This window comes from Gadus morhua, chromosome 1 (assembly GCF_902167405.1).
Source record: "Gadus morhua chromosome 1, gadMor3.0, whole genome shotgun sequence".
In the NCBI taxonomy this organism is placed as follows: Eukaryota; Metazoa; Chordata; class Actinopteri; order Gadiformes; family Gadidae; genus Gadus; species Gadus morhua.
In genome coordinates, this window is record NC_044048.1 from 23,004,431 (window position 1) to 23,029,451 (window position 25,021).

Consider the following 25,021-nt stretch of genomic DNA (forward strand, 5'->3'; position numbering starts at 1 on the left):
TTAAATACTACAGGTTTGTTTAGTTAAGTCAGGAAGGTGTATTTAAATACTACAGGTGTGTTTAGTTCCTTTAGTACACCAGGTGAAGTACTCCAGGTGTTTTACATGTACTGCAAGTGATTTTAAATCTAAAACAGAGTGAATAAGAAACCCTGTCTTTCCTCCAGGGACCAGCCCGGGAGGTTGATGTCACCTTACTCACATTTCCGACCTGGAGAATCGTGAGGACGTTGTGTCCACTGGTCTGCAACGGTTATTTTCCACCAGAAGAGGGCGATTTTACGGCGAATTATATTCAGACGATGCGGTGGCAAATTTGCGTTTCTATTAACGACTATGACTATGATGGGTTTAATGAAGCTAGGGTCGAATATTTGGAGGAACCAGCCAGAGTAAGCTACCTTTGGAAAGTATCCAACCGGAAAAATTCCATCCCTACCTTCTTCAGGTCTCCCTCCTACGCTACTGCCCCAAAATACTTCAAACAAATGACTAGCTCGCTAGCCTTAGCATCTATCTGCCTAGCCAAATTTCGTCAATTTCTTGTTAGATACATTTTTTAATTCATTGCCGTCGGGTTTTAGAGAATGTCAACAATAATAATAAAAAAAAGCTTCTTGAGTAAATTGCCTATCCTAACTTTAACCCTACATCTTTACCCTGACATGTAACCATTGCAAATCAATGACCTAATCGTAACCATTTGTACTAATTGTATAAAAGGGGAAAATAACCAATAAAGTGTATATAGTGAGCTATATTCAGACTTGTTTGTCAGAAAAGTAATAAAGCCTATCCAAACACACCAGGAAGTGAATACAACAATGACTTGTGTGAATTATGCTATTATAGAATCTCAATCTTTCCATGAAAATGGGATGTTTTAGTGAACAAAAGGGAGCCAGATATGACCTTATAAGATTTGTAATTTAACGGTCATTCAGTTCCCCACTGTGAGCCTACGCAGAGAATCCGCTAGAAGTTGGGGCCCTCTGTGATCCATCTGTCCCCGGTGTCCTAACTTCATCATGGAAACTGTGAGCCACGCCAGTTTCAAAATGACCGAGCTAAGCATTTCTATATTTAAAAAAAGAGTAACTTAGATACCTATGGTCTGATTACTCATATACGATAATTTGTCTCGTCGATCCAGGGACAGGAAATATTGAACATAAAGGAAGTGATGTCCTTTGAGCACATATAAAAACGTATCATAAGCAATAAGTTTAAAAACATTCTTCCTCTTTAGTTTCTCCTTGAGCTACGGGTCTGTTTCACAACCTAATATTTCTTCCTTCTTTCCTTCTTCATAGTTGCAGGTTATAGTCTGACATATCTCTCTTTTGCATGATTGAAGGGTTTGTACAGTAGCTGCTAATAAAATGAACCCTTTTTGGGGGTTTTGGACAGGATCTCGTTACACGTCCACCTCCTGTATGTGCAGATGTACAAAACAGGTGTCCCTTCCTTCCTATACAAAGAGCTGGAGGCGTTGGTGGAAGTCATGCTATCGTGTCTGTGTATCCAGACGGCATCAAAGACACCTCTGGTAGGACGAAAGTACAGGTTGGTATAAATGTCAGTGTGAGTCAGTCTTTGGGTTGTTTTCCATGGTGGTGCATATTTTCGAGAACGCATGACCTGGATGTTGATAACAAAAAAAGAGAAAACCAGTTAGGAGTTTTTCAGGGGATTTAAAATTCATTAATAGGGTTTGCAGGTTTCAGCCACCACCGAAATATATGTTCCATGGTGTCACGACTCAACGCCAAGAAAGTCATCGTTCTGTCAGATAGAAACAATTAATATCAGCTTCAAAACACACACTGGAAATCCAAGATAATATCTGGGACAAATAGATACGTTCTTTTTTTTTACATTTATTTTTCACAGTTCAACACCCACTCTTAATTAAGTAGTCTGAGGGTGTAACTCTACACGTTGAGACCGACCTACCAGATGATGGTGTTGCACTCGTGGCAGAAGTCCTCCATGAGCAAGGAGAGCTGGAAAAAGAAAATGTGGAAGGAAGCATACAGTCCCATTATTTTCCGTTGAGCCAGCACTACATACTCAAACAGATGTCCCTAATCCCATAATGGGCTGCTTTCGCCACACTGACATATCGAATGCACATATCAAAGGTTGGGTTAGCCGCACTGGTGTTGAACTAGGCCTACTTGTGTGGAACTAGGCCTACTTGTGTTAAATACAAGGCTTTGTGTTACAAGGGCACCTACTAAGAACAATCCCTTTTTCCCTAAAGCTATGTCTCAAAATAGGCCTACTTGTGTCAAAAGATACAACCCTGTGTTAAACAGAGCTCACGAGTGCAACCAGCCATTCTGTTAGAAAATAATACAATACTGAACATGTACAATACTACTGGATGCCCAAATGCTTTCAGTGGAGTAAATAAAATGGCTAATCTTTGGATGGATAAAGGTCTAATTTGTCAGTCTATAATGCCGTTTTGCAGGGAACCTAAACTATATAGTGACAGACTGCAAAATTAAAACGGTTATTGAAACGCAATCCTGATTGGAAGGTGGTTGATTGACACGTCCACAGGATCGATGTGCCGCACACACCTGCATCAATTAGCCTCAAGTGTCCTGCCGGAAACCGATCTGGCGTTACAGTGTCGCTCGCTGTTGCGTTTGGATGATGGACTTTGAAGTATTGCATTGCGTATCCCTAAAGTCATTCTCCTGTGTTTTCCCTCATTAATCGTATCATGCTGCGATTCCAACAAAAGCTTTTTTTTTTGGGGGGGGGGGGGGGGCGGTCTCCTGTACTCTTGTGTACCAGTCCAGTGTCCATCCATCAACGTCTATAGACAAGGGCATTCATTCGCCCGGAGATTCTTGGCATTCCCCGGCCCGAGGTGTCCTTTCTTCGGCGTGACAGGCTGTGTTGGACTGCACAATAATGTGGAAACTTCTTCTAGACAGCCATAACAAAAAAGCCCCCCCTCCACGGAGTTAAATGGCTTCTAGTGTAGCTGTGAACTGTCAGGGTCCCGAAGCCCTGCCCATCCCAGGCATGGTGTGAGAAACCCTCCGGGATTACGTCTCATCCTGGCACGGACAGGGTTAAATGGTTACGGTCCACTTGATTCTTCCCGATTTGTAGAGGGGGGGGAGCTCGCTTTGTTTCAGTCAGGGGTGTCATGGAGAAAGACGAAGAAGTGCGGAGAAGTGTTCGTGTGGAAACACCTGCGGACATGCTGAGGAACTTCTGGACGCGTCACACGTTGGGTTGAAGGAGTCTGTTTGACGCTATATATTTATATATATATAGCCTATATAAAAAAGGTTTATTACTCAGAATTGGCAACCAACATTTATTTTTTATTTTTTTTGACTTCGGAAATACGAGACGGTGACGTGATTAGGACCACCGGGTTGATAAGTGGATAAGGAGAGCGGACCGGAGGAAAAGTTGAGTGCGTTCACGGTGGGAACCGTCGAAGAGCGGGTTTAACGCGGAGGTACGAGGCACCGCATCCTTGCAGACCCCGAGCAGAGACCCGCTCACCGCTCTGAAGTGAGTTTCTGATTTATACCTCAAGCCCTGAACCATCCATCATCATTGTTTAGAGCACGATTCACAGTCGTTGCATGGTTTATTTAGGCCTGTCGACTTTACCTCAAGTAGACCTACATTATTCCTACGCACATATCAAACCTAGTGATGGAACAATGAAACGGGTTTGGCCTCTGACTTAAGATTGCTGTTGTTGTTTACATTGTAGGATACTATGTAGGGCTATTACAAATGTTTGCCTGTTATTATAAGATAAGCGATGAATTCAAATGTCTTTTTTTTTTTGATCTGAATAGCTTTTTTATTGTAATGTTTATCCTGTAATGATGTGAAGCCTGAAGTGTTTATTATTCAGGCTATTAAAGGAACATCGTTTTCTTATCAACTTGGCCATGAGAAAATGCCAGAGGGATATTTTGGTTTTGTTTGCATAATGTTTAAAAAATGTAAGAAAACAGAACAAAAATGTAATGAATGCCCTACGGCCCACTGATCTGTCAGCTCAAAGAATAAGGTATGAACAAGAAACGGCAGTGATGAAAGCCCATTATTTATAGGCCTATTATTTATAGGAAAACAGCGATCCGCAGTTCACCTTGGTTCATCCCTTCTCACTTCTCACGTTTTGTTACACACTGCCTGTAGTGAGACAGATTCCCACAAACCAGAAAAATCATGCCCTTAAGAGGGATTTGTGGCATTCTCCCAAAATTAAAATAGGAAAAGTCAGACTTGTGGGCTAAAATCAAGTGATTAAGTAAGCTGCTTAGAGAAAGTGTACTTGAGTCTTACTCATGGTCAGGCTTAGTATGTTTACAAAATGCCAGATTACAAATGTTCTGTTCCTAAATTGGCACACACAATTCAATCATAAACAAATAAAGTTGTGGTGGTTTTACGACTGGAAAAACATCTATAAACTCAATTCCTTCTTCAATTGACGTGGGGAACCTTAATGTGTCAAACATTTTCTGCAGCTGTGTTTCTTCATGGACAGGACAGTGAAGACTGAGGAGAAAGTGTGTTTAAACAGCAAGAAGTTGACATGTGCCATAGGACCACAGATTGGTATTGAACCTGAGATGTTGATAGACACATCATCAGCATGGTTAGCCCCCCTGCGGGTCAAACGAACAGCGCCCACCCTATCTGGGGGTCAGAACCTCAGGCAAGGTCTCAGAATAGTCCGAGACCGTCAGAGATTTGGTCAGTTTGACATTACCCCAATAAAAGATGTCCGAGAAAAGGACATCTTTTAAAAACTGAAAAGGTACAGAAAGAAATCTGTCACATTGTAGGATGTGCTGTTGAACTAAATACAGACTATATACTGCTGGGAAAGACCATAGACACACCCCATGAGGAAAAAGACAACTACTTGCTTAGAGTGCTGCGTATAACCGCTTTAAAACAAATCTCCAGACACTGGCTCCAAAAAACCCCGCCCACAATAGAAAAATGGAGGGACACCACTCAGCAGGTACACAAAATGGAGTATATAACATATAAAATGAGGGGAAACCTCAAAGTATATGAGTTAAGATGGGCCAAGTGGTCAACCTACTATAATTAACTTAATCATAATGCTATATCTGTGATTATCCTACTCGTCTATTTTTTTTATTTTTATTTTTTATTTTTTTATTAATTATATTTCTCTATCTGTTTTATGTGTCTCTTGTCTCGTTGCTTAATTTTTTTTTTTAGTTGTTTGTTTGTTGATTTTGCTTGTTTGTGTATGTTGCTTTATGTGCGTGTCTAGTTTGTTGTCAATGTAGTTGTTTGTTTGTTTGTTTTGCTTGTTTGTTTATGTTGCTTTATGTGCGTGTCTAGTTTGTTGTCAATGTTGTTGTTGTGTTTTTTGTCTCATTGTTTCATGTGTACATTTGAATGTACAGACACGTGGTGATTCTAAAAAATAAAGTATGAAAAAAAAAAAGATGTCCGAGAAGTGTGGAGCTCGATGCGTGATCCAACTCGAGCAGGGCTCAAACCCACCTCAAGGGGAGGTTTAAGGGGGGATCGGGCCTATCTTGAAGGCTCCCGGGAGCCTTTGTGTGGGAACCATCTAGGCCTAATTACTGCGCCATTTCCCCCCCCCCCCCCCCCCCCCCCTACGAGTCATGAGACCTAATGGGTCCGTGGTGAATCCTAGGATTTAGGCAGCGCTCCTGACGGCTATGAGGGAATTACTTTGGGTGGAGTTGGTTTGGAGCGCTGCCAGCTGGCTTACTGTATGTGTCGCCAGCTCCTTGATGTGCTTTACACACTTTTGGGTTAGCATAACATGGCGTGGCAGCCGTTCTCCCGGTGCGGAGATGAAGCACATCTCTGTCGGCGGCGGGAGATTAACATTCTTCGTTTGGCCTCCGCGCAAAACACTTTTCCACACGTGGGATTAGATTCACGAGGAGTCGTGGCCCTTTTGCCTCTAAGACCGCGCAGCGCTTCTGATATTCTGATATATAGATGTTTAGTTTTTTTTCATTCATTCGAGTCATTTAACAAAGCCCATTTCTTAGAAGCCTTGACAACAATGAAGTGATTCTTGTTAAAGACCTCCTCTATATTAAACTACATAGTAGCCTCACACCGTCCTGGGGAATCGTCCTTGAGCGTGTTTTGCTGAGGAGAGTGTGTGTGTGTGTGTGAGGGGGGGGGGGGGGGCTGACAACACATCGGCCCCCCTAAGACCTGTTGCCATGGCTACCTGTGTAAGTGTGGCATCAGGGGTCAGCTAACGGCTTTGTGTGTGTGTGTGTGTGTGTGTGTGTGTGTGTGTGTGTGTGTGTGTGTGTGTGTGTGTGTGTGTGTGTGTGTGTGTGTGTGTGTGTGTGTGTGTGTGTGTGTGTGTGTGTGTGTGTGTGTTATGTCTTGACAATACAGCCCACCTCAAAAATGGCATCAATGAATGCCTTGTTTTAAATAAATAAAAATGAATAATGTTACTTAGTTATTGACTTCAAGCAGTTAATACACAAATGTTGGCATTTTTAGATCGACAGCCTGATTCAAAACTGAATTTCAAATTTTGGTTTGGATTTTGGTTTAAAATTGACATTATGTGCCAAATATTCTTGAAATGTATGTTTTTACCCTCTGAATGATATACATGAGAGCCCATTTTCTTGACTGAATGTGTGCGTGTACTATGAGAACCACAGAGCATTCCATCACTCACTCACTCACTCACTCACTCACTCACTCACTCACTCACTCACTGACTCACACTGAATGTGTAATTTTGACCAGCAAATTTTTTCCCATCAACATAATTCCTCTAGTTATTGATCACCGTGTGAATGTGAGTGTGATCCCTTTTGTGAATGTCCTGCTTCAGCAGAATGGCTGTAATCTCTTCCAGCCATTAAAAAAGCGAAAGTTAAATATTGTTAAGTAGTCTATTTAACTCCGCTGGTAGAGTACAGTATTAACATGACATGAAGTTTGAGGATACAATTCCCATTGAGGGCAGGAAAGTTTAAAGTAGCAGCATTTCAAGATGGGTTGGATAAACATGTCAGTGCATTACCCTACTTGGGACTTTGCTTTCATGTTTTAAAGTATATTCCTCACTATTTTCACATCAACATCTTCCCATCTTATAGCGCGCTCTCTTCCCACCCATCGCTGTCACTTGGGTCTGGTCATTTATACTCGCTGCTGGTTACTACCCTGAGCGGTATTTTGCTCTTGGCTATAAGCATTCTTCAGAGTAATAAACCCTGTAGTAAACTACCATGTTTGCGTTACACAAGCTTACGCACTGTGTGACCAACAGAAGGCGTGTACAGTGTACACATGAACCTTGTTTCCACTCCACTCTGCTGTCAGACGGCAGAGAGTGCAAACGGATGATGGAGGCGGCCTCCTCCTGCCCCTGCCAGCCCTGGTTAAAGACACCCCGACATTAGAGCGGGGCAGCTTTGAAGACAATGTCTGATAACGAGATCTTAAATGCATTGTACTCAACGGAGCTGTTGCATGATCACTTGGACCCTGGCCTGAAGCTGTCTGAAACCATGGGCCATGCACACACTTTTCATACAAAACGAGAACCGTTATTCGTCAGAGGGAGATAACTTTAACTATTTCCACGTATCTTAGAAGATCATATCTCATACATTGGCCGCATGCTCTTCGATCAAGATATTGTCTGTAGTGATTGATCAAAAAAGCGTAAGAGAAAATTGATCAGTGGATTTTTCTGTACTAAGTAAGGTCACTGTTTGAAACAAAGATCACGTGTGTGTGTGTGTGTGTGTGTGTGTGTGTGTGTGTGTGTGTGTGTGTGTGTGTGTGTGTGTGTGTGTGTGTGTGTGTGTGTGTGTGTGTGTGTGTGTGTGTCCGCCTTTGTGTGTGTGTGTGTGTGTGTGTCCGCCTGTGTGTGTGTGTGTGTGTGTGTGTGTGTGTGTGTGTGTGTGTGTGTGTGTGTCCATCTTACGGGCTTATTACGTACTATTAATACGGCCGCGGCGTTTGCGCCGAGGTCATAAAGCATGCGTGCGCGTCACGCTCTTCAAAAGCAGACGCGGCTCGGCTTCCGCACGCCAGAATGTCACCCCCTAATCCCCCCCCCCCCCCCCGCCCCCCCCCCCCCCCCCCCCCCCCCCCCCCCCCCCCAAGGCGGCGGCGGCTTTGACGGCGGGCGTTATTGTCCGCTGGCGTCAACGGCACCATGTGAGGAGAGATACTCTCTCAGCTGTTCCCGACCGCAGGATATGAACTCCCTCCCAATTCTGGATGGCTCCTGGATCGCCACCAATGGCAGAGCCTCTGTTCATCAGGTGGTTATTAGTGGTGGGGGGGGGGTAGGAGTGCGTAGGGAGGGGGGGGAGGGGGGGGGTGGAACATGACAGGGGTGCCCCATATCTGGAATGCACTCATCCCTTTGTTATCCCCCAAGGCCTTGTTTGTTTATTTTTAGCTCTGTAGTTCTTCAGCGGTTTGTCTTATTTCGCGTCAGCAGCCGTACCTTCTCTCCCTCCTCTCCCCTTCTCCCCCCTTCTCCCCCCTTCTCCCCCCTGCCTCTCTCTCCTACTCTCTCTTACTCTCCCCTCTCTCCCCTCTGGTTGTAGGGTTTCATTTTGCTAAGGCTGAGGGGCATCAAACAGTAAAACAACACGCAACATGAAGGAAAAAGGGGTTCTTGTCGCCACACCCGAGAGGAAGGGTGCGGGACGGGGTTTGGGGGGGGGGGGGGGGGTGGATTGGGGGGGGGGGGGGGGGGGTGCCATCAAAAACAGCTGCAGCGTATGAATAGCACGGAGAATAACTGTAGCAGCGGGGAGAGGAATGACGCCTTTATTGTGCAAATGACGAGTGCAAAGCACAGGGAAACAGGTGTCACAATACGGTCGGGGGGGGGGGGGGGGGGGGGGGTAGGGGGCATGGGCAGGGGGCCGGCCAGGGAGATTTGTGCGGCCGGGCAGCAGGGGTGAAGCTTGCTTTAATGGACCCCTGCTCATGTGGTGCAGCCTTGGCCACGATGATAGGGCCTCTGCTTTGTGGTGTGTGTGTGTGTGTGTGTGTGTGGGGGGGGGGTACTGGGATCTCTGGGGGCAGGATTTACAAGCAGGCACAAGCCTTGGCAGGGGGCGTGGGGTGGGGGGCTTTGGACCACCACGCGCATGAATACGGGGTGACGTTTGCGCCCTGCTTTTGTCCTGTTGTGTGGGGAGAGCCCGTCGCTGAAGGCCCTCGGGTCGCTCAGACACCACGGGACATAGAGAGCCCTGCAGACCCCCCCTGAACCCAGCCAAGCTTTATGATAGGCCGGCTTCATTATAGTCCAGGTTTTATTATAGTCCAGGAGGTTTTATTGTAGTCCAGCTTTATTATAGTCGGCTTCATGATAATCCAGGTTTTATTATAGTCCAGGTTCATTATAGTCCGGCTTTTATTATGTCCAGATTCATTGTAGTCCAGGTTCATTGTTTTCCAGGTTCATCATTATTGTCCAACTTTATGATAGTCCAGCTTTATCATAGTCCTGGTTCCTTATTGTCCAGGTTTTGGTAGTGGTTTGTTCTTTCACCTTTAGATTTTGGATGGTATATTTATATTGTAAATCTTTCGTTGTCTAAATCGTTTACAGTTGCATTTTGAATGTGAAAGTTGTTTTAACCTTTCAGGATTTTATAGTTTTATATCGGTCAATCCAGGGTTTTTCTTGCCTATAATAATGATTCATAATAATGTCATAATGCAATGACGTATGTTTTTAAATATATAACAAGAAAAGCTATTTGACATGGCCAGACTATGAAACCGTATCCCGGTCTCGTCTTCTCCTGGCTCTTACTACTGACGATGGCGTCAGCTGGAATTTATAGCACAACATAGTATCGTTCATTCACAGTGGAAGCAACGCTCGGAAAGACGACTCAGTTGCCGCACTCAAGGAAGTTATTTGAGTTACTCAACATGGGGAGAGAGAGGGAGAGATCCTAAATAACGCCTGATGACCTGTCTCTGTGACAATGAGTTGGTTGACCACAGTTATGTTGTATTCATTATTATTTTTGCAAAGCTGAAATCATGCGGAGGAAGACTTGGCGATCCACCTTCACTCTGCAATTCTGTAAATGTTTACTCTGCAGTCACTGTTCAGACTTTATGTCATGTTTATTGGAACACTTTGCACTTTCTCTCTGCTTTGATCTTGTCGTGGAGTATCAATAAAAAACGTGCGTTGGACTGTGTAGTGTTTGAGGAGTGGATGCTTTATTTCGTAAACCTGTAACATCCCCACCTAACTGAAATGTCACAACACAAAGTTGTTGATGTTAGAGGGAGGACGGACAGGCAACACCCAAAGGGAAAACATCCGTCGTTAGGTAACGACCAGCACTTTGATTATTCTGTTTAGTTTGCACACAGTACTTGTGTTAACCACCGGCTATTAGTCTACCTGGTTTGATGAAGGGTCTGGAACTGTTTCTCTGTTTCTCTCTTTCTCTGTTTCTCTGTCTCGGTGTGTCTGTCTGTCTGTGTGTCTCTCTCTCCTTCTGTCTCTCTCTCCATTTTGACTGTCGCTCCCTTTTCCGGTCTCTCTCCACACGTATCTCTCCCTCTGTCGGTCTCTCTCCGCAGGTATCTCTCCCTCTGTCGGTCTCTCTCCGCAGGTATCTCTCCCTCTGTCGGTCTCTCTCCGCAGGTATCTCTCCCTCTGTCGGTCTCTCTCCGCAGGTATCTCTCCCTCTGTTGGTCTCTCTCCGCAGGTATCTCTCCCTCTGTCGGTCTCTCTCCGCAGGTATCTCTCCCTTTGTCGGTCTCTCTCCGCAGGTATCTCTCCCTCTGTCGGTCTCTCTCCGCAGGTATCTCTCCCTCTGTCGGTCTCTCTCCGCAGGTATCTCTCCCTCTGTCGGTCTCTCTCCGCAGGTATCTCTCCCTCTGTCGGTCTCTCTCCACACGTATCTCTCCCTCTGTCGGTCTCTCTCCACAGGTATCTCTCCCTCTGTCTGTCTCTCTCCGCAGGTATCTCTCCCTCTGTCGGTCTCTCTCCGCAGGTATCTCTCCCTCTGTCGGTCTCTCTCCGCAGGTATCTCTCCCTCTGTCGGTCTCTCTCCGCAGGTATCTCTCCCTCTGTCGGTCTCTCTCCTCACGTATCTCTCCCTCTGTCGGTCTCTCTCCGCAGGTATCTCTCCCTCTGTCGGTCTCTCTCCGCAGGTATCTCTCCCTCTGTCGGTCTCTCTCCGCAGGTATCTCTCCCTCTGTCGGTCTCTCTCCACACGTATCTCTCCCTCTGTCGGTCTCTCTCCACACGTATCTCTCCCTCTGTCGGTCTCTCTCCGCAGGTATCTCTCCCTCTGTCGGTCTCTCTACGCAGGTATCTCTCCCTCTGTCGGTCTCTCTCCGCAGGTATCTCTCCCTCTGTCGGTCTCTCTCCGCAGGTATCTCTCCCTCTGTCGGTCTCTCTCCGCAGGTATCTCTCCCTCTGTCGGTCTCTCTCCACACGTATCTCTCCCTCTGTCGGTCTCTCTCCGCAGGTATCTCTCCCTCTGTCGGTCTCTCTCCGCAGGTATCTCTCCCTCTGTCGGTCTCTCTCCGCAGGTATCTCTCCCTCTGTCGGTCTCTCTCCGCAGGTATCTCTCCCCCTGTGTGTGTGTGTGTGTGTGTGTGTGTGTGTGTGTGTGAGAGTGTGTGTGTGTGTTGTCTGCCTGCCTTCGTGTTGTAATTCCGAGCCGGGACGGTGTAAGCTGTCATTTAGCTGCCCATCCCTTCAGCTCAGCCCTGCCGAAGGATTTACTATATTCCGGGCAAACATTCCCCCCCGGGGCCAACAATATCACACTGCAGTCACCTGCGGCTTGTAATTACCGCTGTGAGGGTTTAGTACACACTTAACACACACTCAGCCCTCTCGCTGTTCCCCTACCAACCTTCAAGCACTGCGTGAGTGGTTCATCCTACCAGAAGGAGGTAAACGTTTGGTGTGATCTTCCTCAAGCGCTGGTTAAGAGGGCAACACTGACTAAGCCTTACGTAGATGCTAACACTCGCTGGGCTACGGCCTTCCTGTTGAAAGGGTGACTGAGTTGGACTCCGTCAAGGCTCGGAAACTCAGGAGTCTTTCAAGTGAAAAGATTTGGGCGGGGCAAAATAGAAGGTGGGGTGTGATTTTAGGATTTGATTGATGGGGTGTTTCAGTTGAGGCGCCTTCACGCCCGCTTGCTTCTATGGTAAAACAGCTCCCAGCTGTGATATTATTGATTAAACCGTTCCGCACCAATTTGGTGATGCTAATCAGAGAAATGGATCAGATTTGATATGCATTTGACAAGTTCAGGAAATCTTTTATTCCTTGATTCGGGAATAAGAAAACGGAAACCAGGTGTGGAAAGGGAAATGCCAACTCAATCCGATTAAATTGTTTGTTAATAATGATGTCACTGGATGTACTCTGCGACATCAGGAGTATCAGTTCTAACTCTGCCTAGGGTAGAAAGAAAAGGCAAGGGAGGTTTTTTGTATAATATTGACCCTTTTTTTTTATTTTAGATTCAGTGTTCAACCATTGACAACGGGTGTGTCTGTATCTCTAGATCTACATTGATTTTAACCTTTCTCCTTTAATCCCCAAAGGGAAACGCTGCTCTCCTCGCCATGGCAACCGGCCACGTCCCCCCGCTACTCCCCTCTCTCCTGTACTTTTTGGGATGCTGTGTGTACTGTTGCCATGGTGACTTCCAGGCAGCCCCCAGGGTGTATCTGTCCTACAAGGGTAAGATGGATTCTTTTCTCCTTCTATGATGGAAAACAGTGTATTATTATGATATTCATTCAAACATACTGGAGGACCCAGTATACATTATAGCAATTTTGAAACATTTGTATTTCACAAGGTCAAAGGGTTTTATCATCAAATGCACAGTATAATACAACGTTGTGCTGGAGATTAAATTCTTATGCAAGTCAAGGGTCAACTATTTAAAGAATATAGCAATTTTAATCATACAATACGTTGCACCATAAAATCTAGAATAAATAAAGTATATTTAAAATCAAATCATCAAGGTAAATCAAGCACCCAAAGTACTCAAACTGCAGCTTGCGTTTGCTTTCTGATTGGTTGGACTTGTGACATCTGGCACCAATCAATGCCATTCTGAAAAAACAGTGTCTTTTATCATATTTCTTTCAACCACCATCTTCAAATTGTCTCTCTCTCCCGAGGATCTCAGGCACTGTTAATGTACATGAACAGCAGTAAATGTATATGCTGTCGGCATGTTCGCGGCTGTATGCAACTCAATGCCCAATGTGAGTGGCTTGTTTTCCATGCACTGTGTAAACTGACAGTGTGTTTAGTGGGGACAGCTGCCCCCGACCACGGCACGGTAGGCCTTTAGCAGGTGATGTCGCTCCGGAACCATGCCGGTTTGGAGATGAGCCGGTTATGAAGTCCAACCGAAGACCGCAGAATCATCTGGCTCCACCACCTCTGTCTGACCAATGTTGTCAGACATTGACGACTGCCTCTATATCACACTTTAATCCTGCAGACCCTAAAAGCGCTTTGACATTTAGTGCCTCGCATCCACCCATAAACACACACACAGTCAACCAAGGAAACAACCAGACAGCTCTTGGGGAGCAATTAGAGTGAGGGGTCTTGCTCAGGGACACCTTTACACTAAGCTAGGTGGAGCCGGGAATCGAACCAGCATCCTTCTTGTTGCCAGACGACCAGCCCCCGAAAATCCTGAGCTGCTGCTCCCCCCCCCCCTCGCTCCATTTAATTTGCCTTCAAAACGCTGGAGCTGCCAACCTGAATGACTCCATCATTAGGGGTTGGCATTTTGAGTGTTCGCCTTTCAATCCAGGGATCGCCTGTTCGAGCTCCCGTGGCGTAGCTGAGAGCCAACCTTTGATGGACTCCTTGTACTGGGAAGTCCCTTTCACTTTACCGTCAAAAATAGCCTGGATTGGCTTAATTTGTGTTGGCTTGACGTGTGTGTGCGCATGCCCGTGTCTGTGTAACACACACACACACACACACACACGGTCTCTGTGTGTGTGTGTGTGTGTCCACACCCTCGTCTAACCCTGGCCAGCAGACGGTTGATCTTCAGGATGGATCCCAGTTTGGATCGGCTCCTGAGAATAGGAGCCTTTTCTAGGCAGACGGTCACGCCGACAGACGCGTGCACATTCACCGCCAACAAAAGGTTACCCCACGCGCCCCGCGGTGCCGCCATGTTTGGGATTGCTCCGTGGATTCTGTCTTTTGATCCGTGATGCACATGCAGCCGTTAGGCCACGCCTCCCCGGGTCCGTGCGGAGGACATGGCTGAAGGCTGTCCTGAGAAGACGGTCACATGCTTCATGTAGAATGAATGTTAAGTAGTTCATGGCTATGCAATGTAACTATCAATACAGTGAGGGGGATATTTCATTACTATCAAATAGACGGTTCTATTTTATAAAAAAAACCTCAAACATCCAACATTTCCCATGCATTTCTAATATGTGTCTGCAATTTATGAGCAGTATTCATGGTTATCGTCAAATGTTTGACCTCTTTCCAGGACGTTCATTTGCTACGGTTAGTGTAGAGTTCAACAGTCCATTTTTTATTCCCTTTGTAAACTCCCTATTCCTCTCCATACCTGTGATGGTGTTGGTGGTGGTGGTATTGGGAGGGTTATGGTAGTGTGGTTGTGGTCTTGGTAATGGTTGTGTTGGTGTTGTGTTCCTGGTGTCTGTGTTGGTGTTGATGGGGTTGGTGTTGGTTATTGTGTTGTTGGTGGTGGCTGTGTTGTTGATGATGTAATGCTGTTGGTGTTGGTGTTGTTGGTGGTGTCTGTATTGGTTTTGATGGGGTTGGTGATGTTTTTGGTGATGATGGTTTATGTTGTTTGCGGTGTTGGTGATGGTTTGTGATGGTGATGATGGTTTATGATGGTGATGATGGTGATGATGGTGATGATGGTTTGTGATGGTGATGATGGTTTGTGATGGTGATGATGGTTTGTGATGGTGATGATGGTTTGTGATGGTGATGATGGTTTGTGTTGGTGATGATGGTCTGTGATGGTTTGATGGTGATTATGGTTTGTGATGGTGATGATGGTTTGTGTTGGTGATGATGGTCTGTGATGGTTTGATGGTTATGATGGTTTGTGATGGTGATGATGGTTTGTGATGGTGATGATGGTTTGTGATGGTGATGATGGTTTGTGATGGTGATGATGGTTTGTGTTGGTGATGATGGTTTGTGATGGTTTGATGGTGGTGATGGTTTGTGATGGTGATGATGGTTTGTGATGGTGATGATGCTTTGTGATGGTGTTGGTGATGGTTTGTGATGGTGATGATGGTGTGTGATGATGATGATGGTTTGTGATGGTGATGATGGTGATGATGGTTTGTGATGGTGAAGATGGTTTGTGATGGTGATGATGGTGATGATGGTTTGTGATGGTGATGATGGTTTTTGATGGTGATGATGGTGATGATGGTTTGTGATGATGATGATGGTCTGTGATGGTGATGATGGTTTGTGATGGTGATGATGGTTTGTGATGGTGATGATGGTTTGTGATGGTGATGATGGTCTGTGATGGTGATGATGGTTTGTGATGGTGATGATGGTTTGTGATGGTGATGATGGTCTGTGATGGTGATGATGGTTTGTGATGGTGATGAAGGTTTGTGATGGTGATGGAGGTTTGTGATGGTGATGATGGTCTGTGATGGTGATGATGGTTTGTGATGGTGATGATGGTTTGTGATGGTGATGATGGTCTGTGATGGTGATGATGGTTTGTGATGGTGATGATGGTTTGTGATGGTGATGATGGTCTGTGATGGTGATGATGGTTTGTGATGGTGATGATGGTCTGTGATGGTGATGATGGTTTGTGATGGTGATGATGGTCTGTGATGGTGATGATGGTTTGTGATGGTGTTGATGATGGTTTGTGATGGTGATGATGGTCTGTGATGTGATGATGGTCTGTGATGGTGATGATGGTTTGTGTGGCCGTGTGGACAGAGCTGCTGGAGACGCGGACGGCCCGGCCCTTCTCCTTCTCCTTCAACACCAGCGACTACCGGATCCTGCACATGGACCAGGACCAGGGCCGGCTGTACCTGGGTTGCCGGGAGTACCTGGTGGCGCTGGACATGCACAACGTCAACAAGGAGCCACTCATCGTAAGCCTCCGCTCCTTTGAGAACCGCCCTCACTCATGCCTCGTTTACAACGAACGCTGCAGATCGGAGTCACTCCTATTTTCGGTACTCCTCCGTTTGGGTACCAAGCGGTCTGAAAGGGTGCCGAAAAGGTGGAGCTACACACGCCGTCCGTTGTTTGGTCGACAGAATCGTCACTTCCGTGCGATGGGGGGGGATAAACACAAACAAACACATTACCCGCAAGGTATTTCTGGCGAGAGCTTAGTTTATTGTTGAAAATGTCGCGCAAAAGTTTGCCAAGAAGAAGCCAAAGGATATTACCCCGATGAGTCTGTCACAACTCTTGGAGCCTGCCTTCTGGTTGATCATGAATGTGAACCATGTTGTGTGTCTCTCCGTGCCCCAGATCCACTGGCCGGCGTCTGCAGAGAGGAAAGCGGAGTGCAGGATGACTGGGAAGGGGGGGCAGGTCGGTCCATTCTTCACTCCATTAATATTCATGTCATTTACTGTGCGCTTTGATATGCCACATCAGAGGTGATTATGTGCATTTTTACTGTGGAACTTTCAAATCAGTTGACCAGTTATGCTGTTTCATATTTTTGCATATAATTTGTATTTTATATTTGTATGTATATTTTATTTTTTTGTATTTGTCTTCTTTGTTTTGATGTACTCTTTGTTTTGTCTTTCTTTTGCTATTCTCTATTTTCATTTTTTATCCTCTTCCTGAATACTTGCACCATTATCCTGGCTCTTTTGGATGTTTGATTATAAATAAAATAGCATCATTCTGAACGTAAACCGTGTTTCTGGACCAGGGAGAATGTGCCAACTTCGTGCGTCTGATGGAGCCCTGGAACCGGACCCACCTGTACACCTGCGGGACGGGCGCCTACAAACCAGTCTGCACCTTCATCAACCGGGGCTGGAGGGCAGAGGCACGCACGCAAGCACAAACACAAACACAAACACAAACTGAAACGCACACACACACACACACACTTAGACGTCTACAAACACACACTCTCGCTCAAATACCTACACGCACACCACACACACTCAAAGGCCTGCGCACACACACACACGCACGCACGCACGCACGCACGCACGCACGCACACACCATGGCTTTTCCCCACCCATGCCCTCAACCAGGTTATTTCATTTTTCATACGCATGTTATGCAGCAGTCTCCATGGTTACGTCCACCCCCCCCCCCCCCCTCTGGCTTCTCTCTTCCTGTATAACTATGATTTATAAAATAATAATAACCCTAACCTTGTAACTACTACTTCTACAACGGCCGTGTTCTCTCCGTCTCCAGGACTACGTGTTCAGGCTGGTTCCTGGCCAGGTGGATTCTGGGAAGGGGAAGTGTTCGTACGACCCCCGGCGGGCCAACGCCGCCACGCTCATCAGTCAGTCTCACTCTTTTCGGTCACTCAGTTGTGTGGCCTTTCCTTGGTTTTTGTCTTCGGGTCTTTAACATCAAAACCCTGTTACCCTAGCAACAAGCCCTATCCCATGGTTTGTCTCTGTCTCTCTCTCTCGCTCTTATGTGTCTCTCTCTCTCTCTCTCCCTCTCTGTCTCTCTCTCTCCCTCTCTGTCTCTCTCTCTCTCTCTCTCTCTCTCTCTCTCTCTCTCTCTCTCTCTCTCTCTCTCTCTCTCTCTCTCTCTCTCTCTCTCTCTCTCTCTCTCTCTCTCTCTCTCTCTCTCTGTGTCTCTCTCTCTCTCTCTCTCTCTCTCTGTGTCTCTCTCTCTCTAGACGGTAACCTGTATGCGGGGGTCCACGTGGACTTCATGGGGACAGACCCGGCTATCTTCAGGACGCTGGGGGACCGGCCCGCGGTCCGCACGGAGCAGTACGACTCCCGCTGGCTCAACGGTAGCTCCCCAGACCAGACCAGACCCAGACCAGACCAGACCAGACCAGACCAGACCCAGACCAGACCAGACCAGACCAGACCAGACCAGACCCCCACCAGACCAGACCAGACCCAGACCAGACCAGACCAGACCAGACCAGACCCAGACCAGACCAGACCAGACCAGACCAGACCAGACCCCCACCAGACCAGACCAGACCCAGACCAGACCAGACCAGACCCCCACCAGACCAGACCAGACCAGACCAGACCCCACCAGACCAGACCAGACCAGACCCAGACCAGACCAGACCAGACCCAGACCAGACCAGACCAGACCAGACCCAGACCAGACCCAGACCAGACCAGACCAAACCAGACCCCCACCAGACCAGACCAGACCCACACCAGACCAGACCCGACCAACACCAGACCAGACCAGACCAGACCCCCACCAGACCAGACCAGACCCCCACCAGACCAGACCAGACCCACACCAGACCAGACCAGACCCACACCAGACCAGACCCCCACCAGACCCAGACCAGACCAGACCCCCAACAGACCAGACCAGACCATGTACATGTACATGTACATGTACATGTACATGTACATGTACATGTAATGATATGATATGAGGGATGGTGTGGGATTGCCTCTGGATTGGGATTGGATATAGATTAGTCTTTATTTAGGAAAAACACATTTATTGGTATAGCACTGTTCATACACAAGGCAGACTTAAAGTGCTTCACATAGAAACAGCGTCATAAAATAAAATGAAATAATAAAATAAAATGTGTAATTCAAAGAAAACAAAGGCATGCAGTCTTATTATGGTTTCAAAGACGAGTATTCACATCTTCGTAAATCAATTCTAGAGGATAATTAAAATGAAGATCAACCCTCACTGGCTCTAACAACACTAGTGCCCCAACCACGGTGGCAGTGTGCCTTGTAGCGACCCGGGTTCGATTCCCGCTTCCTACGCTAGCTGTGTAGCTCCATCTCTTCTACAAGCTGCCTCCCGGTCTCTCTCTTTAATGTTATGTCCATAAGGGCATCATAAATGCCATAAAAATCAAAAAAGCATCCAACTTGTTCACATTAGTATCGATTCATCTCTTACGTGAACACTCACTCACTCACTCACAACCCTCCTCCCCCTCCTATGGACTGACCTCTGACCCCTAGAGCCGGTGTTTGTGAAGATCCAGAAGATCCCGGACAGCACGCAGGCCAACGACGACAAGCTCTACTTCTTCTTCAGGGAGAAGAGCTTGGACTCTACCGGGGGGAACAACCCCATCATGGTGTCCCGGGTGGGCCGGGTCTGTCTGGTGAGGACCCCCTTACCCCCTTACCCCCTAACCCTAACCCCGTCATGGTGTCCCGGGTGGGCCGGGTCTGTCTGGTGAGGACCCCCTTACCCCCTAACCCCCTAACCCTAACCCCGTCATGGTGGGCCACTTCTCTCTGGTGCTGAACCTCCGACCTAACCTCCAAAACCTAACCTCCTAACTTAATCCTTTAGCTCCTAACCATCTAACACAAACTATCTAACCCGTCATCTCAAAACAAACCGCTTAAACACTTACCACTTAACCCTATCTAACTCCTGAACACCATCCACCTAGCCCTAACCGCCTGACCCCCAGAAACCTGAGCACCACGATAGTCTGAGACATAACCACCATGAATCAACCTTGACCTCTGGTTTTGACCTGCAGAACGACGACGGAGGTCAAAGGTCGCTGGTCAACAAGTGGACCACCTTCCTGAAGGCGCGGCTGGTGTGCTCTGTAACCGGGGGCGACGGGGTGGAGACGCACTTCGACGAGCTGAGTAGGTCCACCACTAAAGGAATCCCAAACCGCTTTCAGATTGGTTTGCATCAGAGGGCTCCCTCTATAGGTTAACACATGCTATTGCATGCATTACCTCCGATTGGCTGATGTGGTTCCCTGGTCATTGTCGATGGAGTTGATCGGTCGCACTCATCCTCTGCTTAATTAATCTGGGTTGAGGGCCATTTAAACCCAGCATGAATAAAACCTATTTAAAGGACGGGACAGGGAGCTTGGTTCTCCTTTTAATGGCTGCTTTGGATTAGATTAGATACAACTTCATTAATCGCCCGTAAGAGTATTTTATTTGTTGTAACAGCCCAGCAGCAGTGGAAAAACACAGGATAAAAATACAATACAATAAACATTTAAAGTACAAAACAAAAATAGACGCTAAGGTTAATGCTAAACTAAATGCTAAAGTATGCATAAGACCAGACGAACATAGAATAGTATTAAAAAATAGAAATGATAAAGTGTAAACTCAGCGTTAAGAAGCTGAGTGGAAGCTCCTTATAACACAGAATCTCATAACCTCTGCAGGGGACGTGTTCATCCTGCCCACGCAAGACGCCCGCAATCCGGTTGTGTACGGTGTGTTCGCCACCGCTGGGTAAGCAGGGCAACAGGAACGCCCGTTTATAGAAGGAGATGTGTTTTTCTTACTTGCGGTGTCCTTTTGGTTCAGGTCGGTGTTTAAAGGCTCAGCGGTGTGCGTGTACGCCATGTCCGACATCAGGAACGTCTTCAACGGCCCCTTCTCTCACAAACACGGACACAACTACCAGTGGACCCCCTACACGGGCAAGATCCCCTACCCCCGTCCCGGCACGGTGAGACCCTGCAGTCGTCTCGGTGTTCCCCTGTTGCTGTGTTAACTCTAAGCCATGTATTTCACTCGGATCTCTTTTGAAGATCCAAGATTAGAAGTGCTTACTGTTGCGGTACAAATTCACAAACAAACTACGACATAAGCAAGCAAACGTTCAGCGTGTTGCCCCGTTTGATTCACCTCATTTATTTAGGTTTGAGTTCAGTTTTCTTGGTGTCCGACAATGGCACTGTTGTTTTGTTCTTATTGTCATCTCTGTGTGGATGTTTTAATGATGTTGGTATAACGTTGTGGTTGATGACTTTGTTGTTGTCATCATCAGGTTGTTGTAGACGTCATGTTTTCTATTTTGCGGTTGATACTGACATTGTTTTTGTCGGTGTTGATTAAGGTGCCGTGGGTGATTATGATGCTGTCGTCAACGATGATGATGTTGTTGATGAGGACGTTGTTGTTGCGTTGACGCGGCTGTTGTTGTTGTTGTTGTTGTTGTTGTTGACGTGTGTCTCCGTTGCAGTGCCCCGGGGGGACGTTCACCCCGGGGCTGCGCTCCACCAAGGAGTTCTCTGACGAGGCGGTGAACTTCGTGCGGGCGCACCCCCTGATGTACCAGCCCGTGTACCCCCTGCACAAGCGGCCCCTGGTGCTCAGCACGGCGGGGGACCACCGCTTCACCTCCATCGCCGTGGACATCGTGGACGCCACCGACGGGAAGTACGAGGTGCTCTTCCTGGGAACAGGTGAGTCGGGGTGGCTCCGCCCCCGGGGAGAGGCAGGTTGGGGTGGCTCCGCCCCCAGGGAGAGGCAGGTTGGGGTGGCTCCGCCTCCAGGGAGAGACTGGTTGGGGTGGCTCCGCCCCAAACTGCATCACATTGCACGTGTTGCAGAGATTGATACTTAGGCCCAATCCCATTTCTACCCCTTACCCCTTCCCCTTCCCCCTTCCCCCTTCCTCTTCCCCTTACCCCTTCAAAACAAGGGGGAGGGGTAAGGGGAAGGGGTAAGGGGTAGAAATGGGATTGGGCCTTAAAAGATAGTGTGTTACACTGTAGTATGGCATGCCTCAAGGCTTCACACAAAACATGCAGACGCATTTTAAGGCCTTTCTGTGTATTTGGCAAGGTCCAAATAGTTGTTTGAATATCACATGTTCTTTCAATTTAGATACTTGAATCCAAAGTGACTTACAACGGATGCTGAGAATACCATAAGATTGGAATGACTATACAAGGTTTCAACTAACAGGAAACGATTTTGTTTCTCGTATTTCACTTTGCTACGGATGTGCTTTGCTTATACTCAGTTAGCATAATGACAGTATCACATCTCCTGCAATCATGGTTTGGGTTTTAAAGCACTGTTTAGATCCGAGAGACAGTTTAAGGCTCCGTATTCTGTTTATTATGTTGAACATCTAACTTGTTGTGGAGAAGTACACAGCTAAAAGAGTCTTTCTCCAGATCGGGGGACGGTGCAGAAGGTCATCGTTCTCCCCAAAGACGCCAGCAGCACGGAGCAGCTCATCCTGGAGGAGGTGGAGGTGTTCAGGGTAATGCCGTCAGTTATTATTCACCATCACTCTTAACAGGACATCACAATCGTTACTAAGAGGCTAACTTTTAACCTCAACTGTTGTGTAACACTTAGTCGTGTACATGTATGGCATGGCACTGTTTCTTTTTGTTTGTATGCTGGACATACTATAACTTTTACTTTAACTTTTTTATGATTGCATCTTTTTATATTCCATGGGCTGCTGTAATAAGTTAATTTCTCATGTATGGGATGAAATATAGTTCTTATCTATCAATCTTGAAGTCCTGCCTATTAACCCTTACTCCGTTCCCCGTTGTTTTCTCTACAGACTCCGACGACGATCAAAACGATGAGGCTTTCATCCAAACGGGTAAGGGACACATTTAGATTCAGCCGTTCAGCATGCACCTCTCCAGGGATTACACACACCAGAGCTCAGCACGTCTCCCTCTGCCTCCGCTGTGCAGCAACAGCTGTACGTGACGTCGGACCGCGGCCTGACCCAGGTGTCCCTGCACCGCTGCGGGGTGTACGGCCGCGCCTGCTCCGACTGCTGCCTGGCCCGGGACCCCTACTGCGCCTGGGACGGGGAGACCTGCGCCTCCTTCACCCCCTCGGCCAAGAGGTCAGGGGTCACACACTAACGCGGTCCAAAGGGGCTCACCTTGAGCTCCCCATCACCTCCACGCCTTGAGTTTATTGTTTGATACAATTATTGTTTATTAAAAAAATATTTTAAAAACAGAAAACTTTTTTTTTTTGGGGGGAAATTAGATTTTTTTCAAGAATGTTAGAATTGTACAATTTAAAAAATTCTCAAAAAAATGTGAATTATATTTTTGACATTCTACAAATGGTCACCGTCTTCTAAAGCGTGTTGTTTGTCGCGTTCCTCAGGCGCAGTAGGAGACAGGACGTGAAGCACGGAGACCCCCTGAGCCAGTGTCGAGGCTTCAACACCAAAGGTACCGTGACCGCAGGGACGACACACTCTAGAAACACTCTGCCACACAGGAAATCTGAATCCAAGTTAAACACAAACGCGACTCATCACTCTAGAAACACTCTGCCGCACAGGAAGTCTGGATCCAAGCAAAACACAAACTCGACTCATTCAGTTTATCCGACAGAAACGATCGACGGGAAAATGACAGGAGTGAGACGGTAATGCAAAGCGATGATTCAAACAGCCCTTGTTGAGACGTGTGTCGTGTGTGTGTCTGTGTGTGTGTGTGTGTGTGTGTGCGCGTGCGTCCAGTAGAGAAGCGTCTGCGTGAGGCGGTGCAGTTCGGCGTGGAGGGCAGCAACGTGTTCCTGGAGTGCCAGCCCCGCTCTCCGCAGGCCAGCGTCAAGTGGCTGCTGCAGAAGGACGGCCGCAGGAAGCTGGTGAGTGGAGCCGGTGGCACGGCGGCCCGCAGACACACTGCACTGAAAGCATCCTCTCCCGTTCACTACCACCGGGGACATCTGAGGCTTTTACCCAAAGAGGCTTTTACCCTTTTATCGTCAGTACATTCTAGATGCATGTCATTAAAGGTCCCACATTATACCACCAGGTGTGATCGGGATTAGCCGTCACAAGCCGCTTTGCAAAACAGGCTTCTTTTGACATCATAAGTGGGCGGGTCCACCTAGATGTGTGCTGGATAGATCAGTCTACCAGCCTACCCAGTGGACTGTAGCAAACGTTGCTCATCTATCCAGCAGCCAACTCGGCGGACAACGGCAGATTTTCAAAACGGCTTGTAATGGCTTATCGCACTCGCACCTGGTGGTATAATATGTCCCCTTTTAATGACATGCATCCAGATTGTCTCTTTATATTGCACTGTTGAAGGAGCCTGAGACTCAAGAATTTCGTTGCGGGTGACTGTTTCTGTAATTGTGCATGTGACAATTAACCACCTTGGATCCACAATGAGAATGTGTCCTGTGTATCCCCCCCCTCCCCCCCCCGACCCCCTCCCCCCCCCAGCTGAACCGGGAGCACGAGGTGCTGAAGACGGGCCACGGCGTGCTGCTGAAGGAGCTGGTGCAGGCGGATGCCGGGGTCTACCACTGCCAGGCCACGGAGAACAACTACCGCCACACGGTGGCCCGCATCGCCCTGCGCATCCTGGACCGCGAGATCGTGGAGGCGCTCACCGCCACCGACGTGCCCCCGCTGCACCGCCAGCCGCACGAGGCCGCGCCCCCGGCCGCCGCCGATCCCCGGACCGCCGCCGCCGACCCCCGGACCGCCGCCGCCGCCGCCGCCGCCGCCTCCCAGGCGGAGGTGCGTCTCATCGGCCAGTACTGCCGGGCCTACCTGGAGGAGCTGTGCCCCGGGCGGAGCACCAAGCGTACCCACCGCCGGCACGCCGAGGCCGGGGGCTCCGGCTGCAAGCCTGCCGCTGCTGCCTCCTCCTCCTTCCCACGCAGGCTGTAACCACGCCCCCCTCCTCCTCCTCCTCCTCCTTCCCACGCAGGCTGTAACCACGCCCTCCTCCTCCTCCTCCTCCTCCTCCTTCCCACGCAGGCTGTAACCACGCCACCCTCCTCCTCCTCCTCCTCCTCCTCCTCCTCCTACCTACGCAGGCTGTAACTACGCCCCCTTCCTCCTCCTCCTCCTCCTCCTCCTTCCCACGCAGGCTGTAACCACAACCTCCTCCTCCCCCACAAGCAGCCTACTACCCCGCCCTCTCATTCCTTCAGGCTAGCACATGGCTAGCACACGGCTAGCACATCGCTAGCGCATGGCTAGCA

At 47.9% G+C, this 25,021-nt stretch overlaps 2 protein-coding genes across 7 annotated transcripts in view; both read left to right on the forward strand.

Moving 5' to 3' along the window:
* The window catches only part of foxp3b (forkhead box P3b), an 8,200-nt gene extending 7,392 nt beyond the window's left edge, over positions 1-808 (forward strand). For all 5 annotated transcript variants that reach the window (XM_030362587.1, XM_030362596.1, XM_030362614.1 and 2 more), the window contains one exon: positions 168-808. In XM_030362587.1, the coding sequence (XP_030218447.1) occupies positions 168-225 (58 nt within the window). In that variant the 3' untranslated portion in view covers positions 226-808. The remainder of the gene's footprint in view (positions 1-167) is intronic.
* A 2,066-nt stretch (positions 809-2,874) lies between these two features.
* Positions 2,875-24,781, forward strand: LOC115544993 (semaphorin-3F). Of its 2 annotated transcripts, none has more exons than XM_030357688.1 (18): positions 2,875-3,549; positions 12,637-12,775; positions 16,052-16,212; positions 16,601-16,663; positions 17,016-17,135; positions 17,520-17,613; positions 17,962-18,081; positions 19,256-19,401; positions 19,792-19,906; positions 20,452-20,521; positions 20,597-20,741; positions 21,258-21,480; positions 22,201-22,289; positions 22,605-22,646; positions 22,744-22,901; positions 23,174-23,241; positions 23,535-23,662; positions 24,252-24,781. In XM_030357688.1, exons 2-18 carry the CDS (start codon positions 12,658-12,660, stop codon positions 24,702-24,704), a joined length of 2,313 nt encoding a protein of 770 aa, XP_030213548.1. In that variant the 5' UTR covers positions 2,875-3,549; positions 12,637-12,657; the 3' UTR covers positions 24,705-24,781. The 2 variants fall into 2 exon arrangements, with proteins under 2 accessions (XP_030213548.1, XP_030213557.1); XM_030357697.1 differs by having other exon boundaries at positions 2,877-3,549; positions 23,538-23,662.
* The last annotated feature ends 240 nt before the right edge of the window (positions 24,782-25,021 follow it).

Excerpts from the sequence above, each read along its gene's own strand:
- LOC115544993 (XM_030357688.1), top strand. The coding sequence starts at position 12,658 with ATGGCAACCGGCCACGTCCCCCCGCTACTCCCCTCTCTCCTGTACTTT. Across the intron at positions 16,213-16,600 it reads TCAACAAGGAGCCACTCATC|ATCCACTGGCCGGCGTCTGC; the intron begins GTAAGCCTCCGC and ends TCCGTGCCCCAG. Across the intron at positions 16,664-17,015 it reads TGACTGGGAAGGGGGGGCAG|GGAGAATGTGCCAACTTCGT; the intron begins GTCGGTCCATTC and ends TTTCTGGACCAG.